The sequence below is a fragment of the Labeo rohita genome, chromosome 20, assembly GCF_022985175.1.
Source record: "Labeo rohita strain BAU-BD-2019 chromosome 20, IGBB_LRoh.1.0, whole genome shotgun sequence".
Classification (NCBI taxonomy): domain Eukaryota; kingdom Metazoa; phylum Chordata; class Actinopteri; order Cypriniformes; family Cyprinidae; genus Labeo; species Labeo rohita.
This window is the reverse complement of record NC_066888.1, coordinates 3,575,822-3,588,975: the sequence shown is the minus strand read 5'-3', so window position 1 is coordinate 3,588,975 and position 13,154 is coordinate 3,575,822. Positions and strand designations below refer to the sequence as shown.

Here is a 13,154-nt window from a genome sequence, read left to right as displayed (position 1 = left end):
TGACATATCCGGAACAAAATACAGCTTACCGTTTCCCAAACAAGTTAAAGAGGCGTTTGTAGACTAAGGGATCTTTGAGATACTTAGGTGACATCAGGATTGTCTGCAATAAAGGACAATTTTTTTTTCCTTTTAGTTTGTATTTATTTCGATTTTGTGGCTTCTGATTACCAACCTAACTGAGTGTAAATATTTACCTTTGTAGCCTCAGGGCAATGAACTGCAATCACGACATAGTGAAAACTGTTCATTCTGTAGACAGGGCCATATTTTTCTCCCCTTAAAACAAAGACACGGTTAGAACGCTTTACTAAATTCTCTTTATACAGTAGATCAATAAAGTATCACTACATCTATATAACTTAGCTAAAGTAAAGAAATTCTTGCTATTGAGTTGAACAACAGTGCACATTTATAGTTCAATAAAATGAATATTTTATTGAATAAGTGTTGACTTCAAAATAAATAATTTTTTTTTTTTTTTTTTGGTTTGATTGGTTTTCTATTTAATGCAAACTCATGTGATAAGATAACATACTGTTAGGTAACAGTGACACATTTTGTAGGTGCAGGGTCAGATCAATAAGACATTAGTCATAAAAACAAAACCCAAACAAACAACAAAAATAATGGAATGGAAAAAATGGATTCATTGTATGAGAGTGTTTTGCTCTTACCACTTAACAAACAAGTCATATATAATGTCGTCCGAGTTCATTGCTCTAGAAAAAGTTGGTGTATGTCCCAGCAGAAAACTGTCAGGATATCAGTTTTGTTAATTTTTCTGAGATTGTGTTTTGTTGCAATATATATTTATGCAGTAGTATCAAACACAAGAAAAAAGAGAATAAATTCTTAAAGTTTCTTACTTGTCTCTTGGAGGTCCAGGTATATGATCATATTTCTGATGAACATGGTGAACATACAGACAATATGCAAGAAATGCACCGAAAACAGCGGCAAGCAGGTAAAACAAAATAAACGAGACCCATTCTAAGATCATGATGGTGCTGCAGAGTAACTCACTGTAATGTACGTCTGTCTGCCTTACTGCTGTCAGATATCAAGCGCTTTATTTCCGGGTTTCTGGATCTTGCTTTGAAGGGTTTTTGACAATAGAGGGCAGTACTAGTCTTCTTCCATCCTTACAATAAGCAAGAACACTTGAGATTAGTATTTTGTAAATGTTAAATATAAACATATTTGTATGCATTGGGCTAGTTAATAGTGTAAGGGATATGAAGCAAAAACTGTTTAAAAACTGAGAGGGTATTAAGATATTAGACAAAAATTATTTCTGTCTTGCTCGCCCTGGTGAAAATATGCTGGTTAGGTTAGTTTTGATGCTGGTTTAAGATGGTCCTTTGCTGGTTCATGCTGGTCCTTGACCAGCAACATGACCAGCAAAAACCAGCAAAGGACCAGCTTAAACCAGCATCAAAACCTACCTAACCACCAACCCAGCATCAAAACATACCTACCAGCATATGCTGTTTTTTTTTCACCAAGGCGCCCTTAACAAAAAGAAGTATACTTCAAGTTTATTTTATTAAGTATACTTAAGTAAAGTTAAAGTATATTTTTAAGTATACTTTATGTAGCAAGTATACAAATATCAGTGTACTAGTAGTATACTTTTAAATGTACTATTTCAGTACTTCGTGGGACTAAACTGGCCCACTTTCTGGTATATAAAAGTATAATTTTAAGCATAACAGTAGTAAACTTTGAGTACACAAATAGTTTACATCTATGTTTTCAGTTTGTACTGCAAGTATACTAAAAGTAAATAAAGCACATATCTGGGAAGTACATAAAAGTATACTGAACGTATTTTTGGTTTAAAAGAAGTATACTAATAGCGCACTTGAATAAACTTAAACTATTTCAAATGTAAGACATATTGTGTAACGCAAACCACAACTGTTCTCATTGTATCAGTTCAATAATTAATTGTTTTTCAAGTAAGACGTGCTGGAATATTCCTGCAAGAAATGTGATTCTGAGGAAGTGGATGAAGATGAAAAATGTACATTTTTGGTAAACAGAGGTAGGAGACCTTATTAAAATCTGTTCATTTGTTTATCAGTGTTGAACGTCTTTGTTCAATGATGATTAAATATGCATGATATGGAATAAAAGTATACACACTGTATCTGCCCAATAAACTTTGAAGACTCAGAGTGCTTTGTGTATGTCAGTTCTTTGTGTGGCCATTGATGACTGAAAGGGACTGAAAAGCATTTGTTAATTAATCAATTAATTAATTCAAGAAATGTATTCATTAAAAGAAAAAAAAACATGAACACCTTAAATGAAAAATGAAAACATTTTTCTTTATTTCATAAACTCAGATGACCTCAGTGTGGAACTGTTTTCAAACATTTTAAATCAATTTAAATCAACTGGAATATGAGCAAATGACTGTTGGTGATTTAAGGATGTGAAGAATGCAACCAAAAAACACAGGTGGAAATCATAAAAACATAGTCAAACTTACAAGCTTCCTCCTAACCGAAAAAGCTTAAATGTCACTATGTCAGACTTTTAAACTTAGTGTTAGTAAAACTGATTGCAAATGGTTAAAAAACAGAAGTAGTAATTAGCAGTCATAGCATAAAAGTTTAGACTTCTTTAGACTTTGATCAGCTATAAAATTTGCAGTTAACCCTGAAACCATGTATCATCATTGCAAATGTATAAGGAGGAAATGAGAGGAAGCAAAAAAAAGCTGATTAGAATAGAGTTGCTACAAAACAAGGGCCTTAAACACATCCTATGAACAGTGTTTAATGTGGCAGATCACTCCACTCTTGGGCCGCAGAGTTCCTGTGTCTTTAATGTCGAAAGACTGTCCAGGAACCAGACTGAACTCATATCTCTGAAGCAGTTTGGCAAGCACAACTTTTGCCTCCATCTGAATGCAGAAACATGACAGAGTGGTCAACCACAGCAAATTTGGCACTTTGAAAACAAGTATCAATTAAACATCTAACGGAATTCAACAAATAAGCCTGTGTGTTCTAAAAGTCTACAAATTCTGAAGGAGAAAGGGAGGCACAAATGTGTGTGTGTATGTAAGCATTTCATTACCTGTGAGAAGACCTGCCCCAGACAGATTCGCGGACCAAGTGCAAATGGGTAGTAGGTGTAATACGGCCTTACAGATAAGAACAAAATTAGAAACCAGCAGATTTCATGCTGTAATGCCACAATATAAAGAAGTGTTCATGACATATGTAAATATTGTAATTACAAGAATCTGACTTGTTAAAATCACTCACTTCCATGTTGAACTTGTACAGTACTTGTATTTCATAATCTTTGTTTAATAATGCCTTTAATTGGCTTTTGTTAATGTATTAATAAGGAATAATGTAAAAAAAAACCCACACACAATACAGTAGCTAGTACACAGTTAAAAATTATAAATTACACAGACATCATTAATAGAATTGCCATGAAAATGCATAATTCCACATCCAATCGAGTGAACATCTTAAAGTAGGATGTCAGAAATTATAATCTTGTAATGGCATGAATGTAGCATACTAAAATAATAAAATAGAGGGTAAAAGGAGACTGTGATAATGACTTACTTTGCAGCATTCACATCAAATCTCTCTGGATCAAACTTCAACGGATCTTTAAAAAACTTTTCCAGTCTTTGGGAAACAAACGAACTCAACTGTATGGAAAGATATGAAGATTATTTAAAATACTCATATATTCATATAAAATTAGTTCACCTTCAAGGGAACTTACGCTGCATAGAAACGCTGTAAAACACCTATGTGTGATCACATCTTGAAGCACATGTGAAATCAGTCCAATGGAGTGGCGAGACATTACGGGCAGGTGAATTAGAGATCTCAAAATGTTGCAATAAAATTTTGCGCAGAAACCATCCTGAAATTGATCTTACGATCATCTCTCAAATATGCGCACAGAAAACACATGTACGCCTCTCTTTCAGATGTGAAATCTATGAATCGCAAATGGACTTGAAGTTGCGCGCAACTGAATGGTTTCAACTCTCTGCCTGGTAAACAATTCCTAATTAATGTCATTAACATATAAAAGATCACCAGTCATCATCCAAATCCTTTAATTCAGAATAGCAAGCTGCAAGAACAGCTTACATTTCCAAAAACCTGCAGCAAAAACCTCTGCCCTCACCTGCTAAACCACAACCTTCACATCGGAGCCTGCCATTCTTTCCCAATCTTAACACTGATGTGTCGAGGTCATGGAATAAGCCATATTCAGCCCGCCTCTTCAACCCCAGTCCATAACAAATGCAAACATCAATGGGTTGAATGAACAGAGCAATGGGGCGATGCCTACAGTGGAGCGGATGCTTGCAGGTTATCTGTCTCCTGAAACAACATCGTCCCTTGGTGGGTAAGGTATACAGGTGCATCTCAATAAATTAGAATGTCATGGAAAAGTTCATTTATTTCAGTAATTCAACTTAAATTGTGAAACTTGTGTATTAAATAAATTCAGTGCACACAGACTGAAGTAATTTAAGTCTTTAATTATGATGATTTTGGCTCACATTTAACAAAAACCCACCAATTCACTCATCAAATCAGAATACTTCATAAGACCAATAAAAAAAAACATTTTTAGTGAATTGTTGGCCTTCTGGAAAGTATGTTCATTTACTTTATATGTACTCAATACATGGTAGGGGCTCCTTTTGCTTTTATTACTGCCTCAATTCGGCGTGGCATGGAGGTGGAAACTTAACACTGGACTTCAAGCAACTTGGGCTATGAGCTCCACCCTTCCTCCAGACTCTAGGACCTTGGTTTCCAAATGAAATACAAAACTTGCTCTCATCTAAAAAGAGGACTTTGGACCACTGGGCAACAGTCCATTTCTTCTTCTCCTTAGCCCAGGTAAGACACCTCTGATGTTGTCTGTAGTTTAGGAGTGGCTTAACAAGAGGAATACGACAACTGCCAGCTTCTTCAGCAATAAATGTTTGTGGCTTACCCTCCTTGTGAAGGGTGTCAATGATTGTCTTCTGGTCAACTGTCAGATCAGCAGTCTTCCCCATGATTGTGTAGCCTAGTGAACCAAACTGAGAGACCATTTTGAAGGCTCAGGAAACCACAGTTTGAGTTGAATTACTGAAATAAATGAACTTTTCCACAACATTCTAATTTATTGAGATGCACCTGTATATGCCGACCTTTGGGTTACAAGTCCGACTCTCTAACCATTATGCTACGACTGTATGGAGGCATCTAAAGCTTTTCTGTCAGGGGTGTCCCTGCTGGATGTTTGTGACATTCCCACAGCATTCTGACACAGAATGACGAGAGGGAATGAGATGCTGCGTCAACTTGCTGCACTTCCTGCATCCCTGTGAGTGTCTTGCTTCGACCTTTCAGAAGCTAACACTGTTTTGTTCCAGATGCGCTTTTAAGATTCCTGGTCTCTGTATCATCACATCTGTGATGTCTCACTAATCTACTGGACTGATTTCACACGTGCCATGATAGCTACATAATGAAAAGACCAGCCTTACTGGTAATCTGGCGATACTCACAATAACTGCACAGCCCCCTGGGATTTTCAGTCCATTTATAACCATGTCCTCATGTATCCAACGACTGGTACCTGGAGCAGTTGGGTACAGACGCAGGGTTTCTTTCAAAACCTGCAGCGTTGAGTAAACAACAAATACCATTTAAAGAAATTGCTATAAAACCATTTGTGTTTGTAGCATCATGTCAAACAACATCTTTGCAGTCCAACCTGAGACAAATAAGTGAATTTTCCAAGGTCATCATATGAAATTTCTCTTTTTGTCCCAAGTATTTCATCTACCTCTGCTTTAGCCCTGGAAAGGAGAAGAAATTCAAACTATAAAGCATTGTAATGCAAGACGGATGGAATAGGTCCACATTTTCAATAAGTGTTTTACCGTTTATATATCTCAGGATTTCTCCCTAATTCCATAATTGCAAATGAAAGCTGATTGGCTGTTGTCTCTTGCCCTGGAACAGAATCAAGCGCTGTTTATAACTGCAAGAGTTTATGAACAAAAATCAAACAAAGCCGCAACTCACCAGCAATGAAGAAAGTCACAAAATTGTCCAACATCAGCTCATGATCTTCTTTGTTAGTAACGTTTTCCTCCTCTGCAGCAAAAAATGGAAAGTGTTAACGGTAAAAGGATCTCTAAAAAGCACATGTTGATATTTGCTGAGAACACAAACTAAGATCATTCAAAGACATTCCAATGTTGTGGAACATTAATAATGTAAAGAACACATTTTCAAAGTGACTTCAGAAGTCAATATACTGTTTCTTTTATTTCCATATCATGAAACATAAGCCTTTATAACATTCTGTGATCACGTTTGTGCTGTTTTATAATTGTTGATCAATGCAAACATGTTAGATAAATGCCTTTAGCCATTCTGTTCAAGAGTTTAACTTAAATGAAAATGTGTCTTAAGACTTCTGTAATCTGTCCATATCAATATTCTTTCCCAAACTTGTATTGCTCCAAAGTAAATTCTTCTTTTTCACACTTGTTGCAAACAGTTTAGCTTTTTGTGTTCCTTCTGGTTGCACTTTTGCAAAGTTGTATTTGAACTTTAATAGTTTAATTGCTTAAATTTTCACCACATTTTACCAGTGGGAAAAGGGAAAATACACTTAACCATTTAATATCTCATTAAGAGATTTGAGAGCCACACACCTGCCGTTTTGAGGATTTGTGTGAGAATGTCTTTGGGAACGTCTTCTCCACTTTCTATTGCTGTCTTTCTGTTTTGTATCCATTTCTCTCCCGTTTTACGCAGGAGTTCAGCTGCATCTTTAGTTTCTTGTACAGTCTTCCAATTCTTTGGTAAAAGCTGTGGACCCGCAAATGAAAACACACATGCACAAAAATTATTATATAGCATTAACCCTACTCATTTTGGGTGACATAAGAATCTATGAATCAGTTCTCTTACTGTAAAGAATGGGTCTCTGAGATAGAACACCATGCCTTTTAAACACTGTTCTACTGCCTTCTGGAAGGGGCTGTCAGTTTGCTTTAACAAATTTAAATCAACACCAAAGGCTGTCTGTGGATAAAAAAAATCAAAATATTGATCAACAGTTCATTTCACCTTCCATGAATTAGCCCCTTATTTGAATAAGCAGGAAGAAGAGTGAAACCTTGCAAATGACATCAAGTGTGACACAGTTGACCAGTTCATGCATGACGGCAGGTGCTTTCGTGTCGGCCATTTCCGCCAGCTTGTCCATGAGGCGCTCAGACATCTCGTTGAAAGTGCCCATCAAGCTTCGTAAGTATCTAAGAGACAAGACAGCATCAGTTGAGGTGCATCTCTATCACATTTCAGTATATCAGAGAAATCCTGTACTTGACTCACGTGCTGCTAAATGCAGGATCCATGATGCGACGTTGCCTGTACCAGATGTTATGGTCTACAGCCGTCACTAACCCATTTCCAAGGAACCTGAAAAGATTGATTCAGACTTTCACACCACTGGCAAAGCAAATCCCATAAAAAAATTTAATTAAACCAAAACCAAATGTGCATTAAGTCGCAGTTACACTAGAGCATTGGCACTAGACTAGAGCAATGCAAATTTTCTTTGAATGGTTGTGACATGACATCAAGCTTTGCAGTGTCTTTTTTAAAAACATCAACTTTAACATGACAAATAATTAAAAAAATTCAAAGTCTAAAAATATATAATCTACTCCACCTTCCACCAATGCTGTAAACCTGAAAATGCGAAGTTTGTGTTCTTTTAATTTAGCTAAATTACTCAGTTGAAGTTACACCGTGTTTGGTCAAATGTCTAGATGTTGTGGTAAAAATTTGCAGGTCAGACTTTACCAAAAATGAAATTTACATTTGAATTGTTTGACGGCCCTACTATATAAACAGTCTGTCCAATATTTGTGTAGATGTAACGAATTTCCAATTGTTGGATCCACTTGGTTCATTTCTACAATTAAGGGGCCAGGTACAACAGAGGCAAAATGAGGAGCTAAGCATGGCATGGAGCAACAGAACAGCTACAACAAAGAGTAATTAAAGATATTTTAGCACTTGAAAAGGCTGAAAAATCATAAATACAACCACTAATAATATTATTTAATGGCTTATCTTTTTTTACCAATAGGTGGTGCTGTTTTCAAATTGATGTGGTGTGTTCTGTCTGACGTGACAGCGGCACACACAACGTTTGGTGTCAATATGTCAGAGCTTTGCAGAGATACAGCCTCAAAATCCATAAATTTTGCCAGGATGGTCTGAAGATGGTCCATTTTGGTGAAAATCAGACCAACAGTCTAGGAGGAGTTCAAAGTTATTAGCATTTTTCAAAATTTCATTATAACCTTTGACCAAAAGGTGGCGCTGTCTCCAAACTTTTGAGTACTGTCAAGGCATGGTGCCAAAGACACATACCGAGTTTCATAACAATACGTCAATGCGTTCATAAAATATAGAACTTTACAACATAATTAAAAATGGGCGACACCCAAAATGGGTACGGTTTGACTCGGCATGTGATTTTTGGCCAAACTATTATAAGCAAAAAAAGCCATTTTTCATGTCTCCTGACCACTAGGTGGCACTGTGCCAAAACACTGCAGGTAGCCTCAGGTCATTCTTGTTATAACATAATACTCATGCCAAACGGTTGCGGAGTTAACCTCACATCAATTTTTGTGCGCTTTTCGCAGAATTCGTTTGCACGTTATTCAAGAACGGTTTGATTACTTAACCTGAATTCCATAACTTTTTGCCAGCATGGTCTGAATATGATCTGAGCCAATTTTGGTGAAAATCAGACAAACCATCTAAGACGAGTACAATTTTTTGAACATTAAAAAATAGCTAAAAAACTAAAACCTTACGATTACCTTAAAACCTTATGATAGACCTTAAATTTTGGATTAAATTCATTTGACTTGGCATGAGCCAAGGATTCAGAAGAAAAAGAAAGAATTTTCCTTCTGTGCCTTACGGTTCAAAACTTATTAGTATAAACATGAGTGAAATTTTGGACAAGTGGTGCCGCTACAGAGTTTGAGTTAGAGACTCCAAACTTGCTGTGGTTAATGATGGGCCTGTCCTCTATCAGTGTGCCAAATTTTACATCTTTCCCCCAAGTGGTTCTATGGGCTGCCATTGACTGAAGAGCAGAAGAAGAAACGGAAACGGAAGAAGAAGAATAAGAACACCAACTTGGCCCCTAAAAAATGGATTTAAGCATCAAACATTAGGCCTCTACCATACAAACTTCTAGATGACGATAAGGGTGGTTATGTGTCTTGGTGCAGCCCACTGTTATCATTGTAGAGATAATGAAACTAGACTACACCTAGCAAATGCAAAGACGTATCAAGAACAAATGAGCCTTTCACCTGTTCCCTCAGTGGGACGGCTAAGGTTACTTTACTGTATTATAATTAAATCCTAATGTAATCATGACAAACTATATATAGTTTGAAAGGTCTAAGACTTCTAAATAGATATAGATAAAATCTATATCATAACAAGAGTTCTGACCTATGTCACAAAAAGTCTTTTTTTTTGTTGCCTTTCTCCTTTATGTTTTAATGATCATCATAAATTATATAGCAACTAAAAGCTTAAGACATTGCAATACCATGGAAATGGTACTTTAAAATCATAGTACAAAATGTATTTGTTCATAAATTATAATCATTTAGGTTTGGATAGTGTACTTTCACGTCTGGGGGTGACAGTTAAAAGGGTTAAAGCTTACCTTTTTCCAAACAAGTTAAAGAGGCGTTTGTAGACAAAGTGATCTTTGAGATACTTAGGTGACATCAGGAGTGTCTACAATAACAGAGCAGAGAATTGTATTTATTAGATTATGTGGCATCTGATAATCAAGATTAATAAAATTTAAAATATTTACCTTTGTAGCCTCAGGGCAATAGACAATTAACACAACATAATGAAAACTGTTCAGCCTGTAGACAGGGCCATATTTTTCTGCCCTTAAAAACAAGAACATGGTAACTTTACTGAGAATGCATCTATAACTCTGTATCTAAGTGAGGAAATGAGTGAAACAACAGTGTGGTTTTATGATGTTATTTAAATTGCATGAAATCATTTGACTTTTCATAATAAAAGTAATAGTAAACATTAAAAGTGAAAAAAGCATTTGTGTACACTGTGTGTGTTTGTGTGAGTGTGTGTGTGTGTGTGTGTGTGTGTGTGTGTGTGTAGTACTTCCTACATTATGGCCTATGGAATGTACCCATAAAATATAGAGAGAGAGAGAAAGAGAGAGACACCACATGTGATATATGATGTTACCTAACAATGACAATATTTTAGGTGAAAGGGGAAAATCCACACGTCATTGTAGTCCTTGGTCAATAAATAAATGAACGAACGAACAAACAAATAAATAAATTAATAATAAATTGTAACTATTCTGTTGGATTTCTACAAGTGTTTTGCTAATCTAATGGTTAGTCATTTTGTTCAGCATTTAATTAATATTTCACATGTCATCAGCAACAAATATCAAAATTAAATGGTTACTGATGTACTAGGATGAAATGAAAGACCTGTTGGTTAGATTTATCCTACACCACAAAATGCCCTTTAATGTGTGAGTGAGAGAGAGAGAGAGAGAGAGAGAGAGAGAGAGAGAGAGAGAGAGAGAGAGATGCAATATCACTAGCTGTGATACGATGTCATGTAATAATGACAATATTTTAGGTGAAAGGAGAAAATCAACACATCATTATAGTCTTTGGTCATTAGCCAAGGAAAAAAACAAGACAAGACAAATAAAGAATAAATAAATAAACAAATAAACATATATATAATACAAATTATAACAATTCTGTTGGATTTCTAAAACACTTCTGTTGGAAGTGTTTTGCTAACCTAATGGTTATTCATTTTGTACAGCATTTAATTAACAGTTAACATGTCATCAGCAACAAAGATCAAAATTAAATGTGACCCTGGACCACAGAACCGCTGGGGTATATTTGTAGCAATAGCCAAAAATACATTGTATGTGTCAAAATTATATATTTTTTTATGGCAAAAATCACTAGGAAATTAAGTAAAGATCATTTTCCATGAAGATATTTTGTAAAATTCCTACTGTAAATACATGAAAACTTAATTTTTGATTAGTAATATACATTGTTAAGAACTTTATTTGGCCAACTTTAAAGGTGATTTTCTCAATATTTTGATTTCAGATTCCAGATTTTCAAATAGTTGTATCTCAACCAAATATTGTCATATCCTAACAAATGGAACATTGGAAAGCTTATTTATTCAGCTTTCAGATGATGTATAAATCTCAGTTTTGAAAAATTGACCCTTATGACTGGTTTTGTGATCCAGAGTCACAAATTGTTATTGATGTACTGGTATGAATTGAAAGACCTAATGGACTGGTTTTAAAATTTTGCTTAGATTTATCCTACACCACAAGATGCCCTCTAATGTGTGAGTAAGTGAGTAAGAGCGAGAGAGAGAGAGAGAGAGAGAGAAAGAGAAAGGGAGAGACCTATGCAATATCACTACATGTGATACGATGTCATGTAATAATGACAACATTTTAGGTGAAAGGGGAAATACAACACGTCATTAAAGTCTTTGGTCATTAGTCAGGGAAAAAATGACAAGATGAATGAATGAATGAATGAATAAATGAATAAATGAATAAATAAATAAATAAAACTATTCTGTTGGATTTCTACAAGTTTTTTGCTAACCTAATGGTTAGTCATTTTGCTTAGCATTTAATTAACATTTGACATGTCATCAGCAATAAAGATAATTAAACGGTTATTGATGTACTGGTAGGAAACTAGTATGGACTGGTTTTAAAATTTTGGTTAGATTGATCCTACACCACAAGATGCCCTTTAATGTGTGAGTACGTGAGTAACACAGAGAGAGAGAGAGAGAGACCTATGACAACAATGACAATATTTCAGGTGAAAGGGGAAAATCAATACGTCATTATAGTCTTAGGTCAGTCAAAGAAAAAAAAAACAGACAAGACAAGACAAATAAATAAATTATAGCTATTCTGTTGGATTTCTACAAAGGTTTTGTTCTTACCACTTAAGAAATAAGTCCTGTATATAGTTATCCGATTTCGTCCCTCTGGCAAAAGTTGCTGAATGTCCCAGCAGAAAACTGTCACGACATTCGTTTTCATGTTAATTTATCTCAGCTTTGATCATAATAACAAAGATGGTATTGTTAAAATATCTTTTACGTAGTTGTATCAAACACATTCATAAAGGGAATACATTTTTAAAGTTTCTTACCTGTCTCTTGGAGGTCCAGGTATATGGTCATATTTCTGATGAACATGATGAACATACAGACAATATGCAAGAAATGCACAGAAAACAGTGATTAGCAGGTAAAATATCATATATGAGACCCACTCTGAGATCATGATGGTGCTGTACTGTAGCTCACTGTATACTGAAAATCTCTCTGCTTTGCAGCTATCAAAATATATGACGCTTTCACGTCTTTAGTTCCGGGTTTTCTGACTTGTTTTGAAGGTTTTTGGACGATAGAGGGCAGTATTAATCTTTTTTCTATTCCCACATTACAAAGGAAACCCAGTGTACTGAGATAAGCATTTTAAAGAATGTTAATATATTTTCTAGTAGGATTTTTATATACATGAATTGTTCATATTTTATAGGACATAAAGCTCAATAGTTTACTTCAGAAAGAAGTGAGATCTTACAATACACAAAGCAGTACACAGTTTACAATCAATCAAACAACAGATGTGTAAAAGCTATGCGTAATAGCTCATTTGCCAGTGCTAGGCTACTTCATATATATCAGAATAAAATAAACCCAATTTCAGGTTTCTAAGCATATGCACTTTTGTTTGATCTACTCCCACAGACTCACTTGTTTGAAACTGGCGCTATCTTGTTTTGTCACATGACTGTGTGCATGATCATTCAGTGCCAACTTTTGACTTACAGCCTAATGGTTTCTCATTTTGTTCAGCATTTAATTAAGATTTTACATGTCATCAGCAGCAAAGATCAAAATTAAATGGTTATTGATGTACTGGTATGAATTGAAAAACCTAATTGACTGGTTTTT

The 13,154-nt window shown here is 35.2% G+C and overlaps 1 protein-coding gene and 1 pseudogene across 1 annotated transcript; both read right to left on the bottom strand.

The window, feature by feature from the left end:
• Positions 1–1,095, bottom strand: part of LOC127183028 (cholesterol 24-hydroxylase-like) — a 54,293-nt pseudogene extending 53,198 nt beyond the window's left edge.
• A 1,220-nt stretch (positions 1,096–2,315) lies between these two features.
• On the bottom strand, positions 2,316–12,563 carry LOC127183027 (cholesterol 24-hydroxylase-like). Its single transcript, XM_051138820.1, has 15 exons — positions 12,344–12,563; positions 12,132–12,209; positions 9,943–10,024; positions 9,787–9,860; positions 7,410–7,496; positions 7,192–7,330; positions 6,984–7,097; positions 6,725–6,881; positions 6,087–6,158; positions 5,942–6,014; positions 5,773–5,857; positions 5,564–5,674; positions 3,600–3,688; positions 3,094–3,160; positions 2,316–2,917 (listed from the first exon to the last, which is right to left on the bottom strand). Exons 1-15 carry the CDS (start codon positions 12,475–12,477, stop codon positions 2,777–2,779), a joined length of 1,503 nt encoding a protein of 500 aa, XP_050994777.1. The 5' UTR covers positions 12,478–12,563; the 3' UTR covers positions 2,316–2,776.
• Positions 12,564–13,154: the final 591 nt, after the last annotated feature.

Coding starts and splice junctions, on each gene's coding strand:
- LOC127183027 (XM_051138820.1), bottom strand. CDS start 12,477: ATGATCTCAGAGTGGGTCTCATATATGATATTTTACCTGCTAATCACT. Junction 7,098..7,191: donor CACTTGATGTCATTTGCAAG/GTTTCACTCTTC, acceptor TTTTATCCACAG/ACAGCCTTTGGTGTTGATTT. Junction 3,689..5,563: donor CAGGGGGCTGTGCAGTTATT/GTGAGTATCGCC, acceptor CTTTCCATACAG/TTGAGTTCGTTTGTTTCCCA.